The 1642-nt window shown below is 43.2% G+C and overlaps 1 protein-coding gene across 1 annotated transcript; it reads right to left on the bottom strand.

Annotated features, from left to right (window-relative positions):
* Positions 1 to 257: 257 nt before the first annotated feature.
* LOC109020104 lies at positions 258 to 1372 on the bottom strand. The gene is made up of 3 exons (XM_019002508.1): positions 1262 to 1372; positions 827 to 1174; positions 258 to 632 (listed from the first exon to the last, which is right to left on the bottom strand). The coding sequence occupies exons 1-3, from the start codon at positions 1370 to 1372 to the stop codon at positions 258 to 260; spliced, it is 834 nt and encodes a 277-aa protein (XP_018858053.1).
* Positions 1373 to 1642: the final 270 nt, after the last annotated feature.

Here is a 1642-nt window from a genome sequence, read left to right as displayed (position 1 = left end):
GCCATCTTTATAGAAGTTCTGAGAAATCTCTCCGCCCTAACCCACCTTCCTGGACAGGATTGCCAATCCTGGACCAGGCACACTTAGCCTTTGCTCTTCCATTCTTCTCCCACCAAAAGAAAGTCGAGAAGATTGAATTTCTTTTTTTCAGCACAGCTTGCGGAACCGCTAGCACAACCAAAAGAAAGGGCATGCTGAAGCAAAATCAAACGCCCCCCTTGGGACAACAACTTTGCCTTCCACCCCGGAACCTTAGCCTAAATTTTTACTAGCATCTGTTTCAAATGACAAGCTTTCAGACGACCTTGCACCAACGGCACCCCCAAGTACGTCATAGGAAAATGTCCTTCCGCAAAACCAGTTAGACGCACCAAACTCCGCCTTCGAGCACAACTAATCGAGATTGAAGCAAAAATGGAAGACTTCTCTCTACTAATACGCTGCCCAGACCACCGTTCATAAACTGCCAATATAGAACCAAGTCGATGCAAAGATCGTTTCTCTCCATTAAGAAAAATTAATACATCATCAGCATATAATAGGTGCGACACCATTGAAGCCCCCATAGGGTGATAAAACTTGCCAATACGACCATCTTCAAATTGTTTCCGTAGAAGCCTCGAAAGATTTTCCTGCATTAAAATGAAAAGATATGGTGAGAGAGGGTTCCTTGTCGAAGTCCTCGAGTGGGCTGGAAGAAACCTTTATAGGACCCATTCATCATCACAGAAAGCCAATGAGACGTTACACACTCCTTTACCAGACTACAAAATTGCTAACAAAACCCAAAGCCAATGAGGACATTCAACAGAAACTCCCAATGTACCCTGTCATACACCTTTGCCATGTCAATTTTCAGTATAACATTTCCTCCTAAATTTTTTTTATTCATTCCATGGACCATTTCCTGAGTGAGGGAAATGTTCTCAAAAATACTACGACCTGGGATGAATGCCTCTTGTTCCGGGAAAACCAACCTTGGCAAAATTGCATTCAACCGAGCCACTAAAATCTTCGAAAACATCTTATATGCCACTGAACATAGGCTAATAAGCCTAAATTTATCAAAGCTCTTCGGGCCTGGGATTTTAGGAATCAGCACAATGAATGATGCACCATAAAACTTGGAAAGCAATGCACCTGTAAAGAACTCCCTAGTAGCCTCCACCACATCCTCTTTCACAATTTGCCAAGAAGAAATATAGAAAGAGGACCCGAAGCCATTCGGGCCCAGGCTACTATGCTAGGGAATAGAGAAAACTGCATCCTTAACTTCCTCTTCAGAAGGCAACCAGCATAATTCAACATTCTCCTCCATTGAAATAGATGGCGACAGCAAAGGCGTTAACTCAGCTTCCTCAATAGGTGGCATTTCAGTGAGAAATGTATGAAAATACCTCAAAGCCCCCTCATGAACATGTTCTAGTGTGGTCAACACCGTTCCATCCTCCAACTACATCCTAGAAATAACCGCCCCATGCCGACGTTGAGACACAACAGCATGAAGAAACCTAGAATTACGATCTCCCTCCTTCAGCCATTTCGTCTTATCAATCTGAGCCAAACGAGTCTCCTGTCGTTTTCCCCACATATCTAATTCCATTTTTGTAGCTATTAACTCAGCATCTGTCTCCTTCGAAAA

Source organism: Juglans regia, chromosome 6 (genome assembly GCF_001411555.2).
Source record: "Juglans regia cultivar Chandler chromosome 6, Walnut 2.0, whole genome shotgun sequence".
NCBI classification, from domain to species: domain Eukaryota; kingdom Viridiplantae; phylum Streptophyta; class Magnoliopsida; order Fagales; family Juglandaceae; genus Juglans; species Juglans regia.
Note: the sequence above shows the minus strand (reverse complement) of the source record. Positions and strands in the feature narration are given on the sequence as shown.

What these genes read in the sequence shown, in the direction of transcription:
- LOC109020104 (XM_019002508.1), bottom strand. Translation starts at nt 1,372, where the DNA reads ATGCCACCTATTGAGGAAGCTGAGTTAACGCCTTTGCTGTCGCCATCT. An exon ending in AAGAGGAAGTTAAGGATGCA is followed by an intron (nt 1,175 to 1,261) that starts GTTTTCTCTATT and finishes ATTGTGAAAGAG; the next exon opens with GATGTGGTGGAGGCTACTAG. An exon ending in TGGCAAAGGTGTATGACAGG is followed by an intron (nt 633 to 826) that starts GTACATTGGGAG and finishes ATTTTAATGCAG; the next exon opens with GAAAATCTTTCGAGGCTTCT.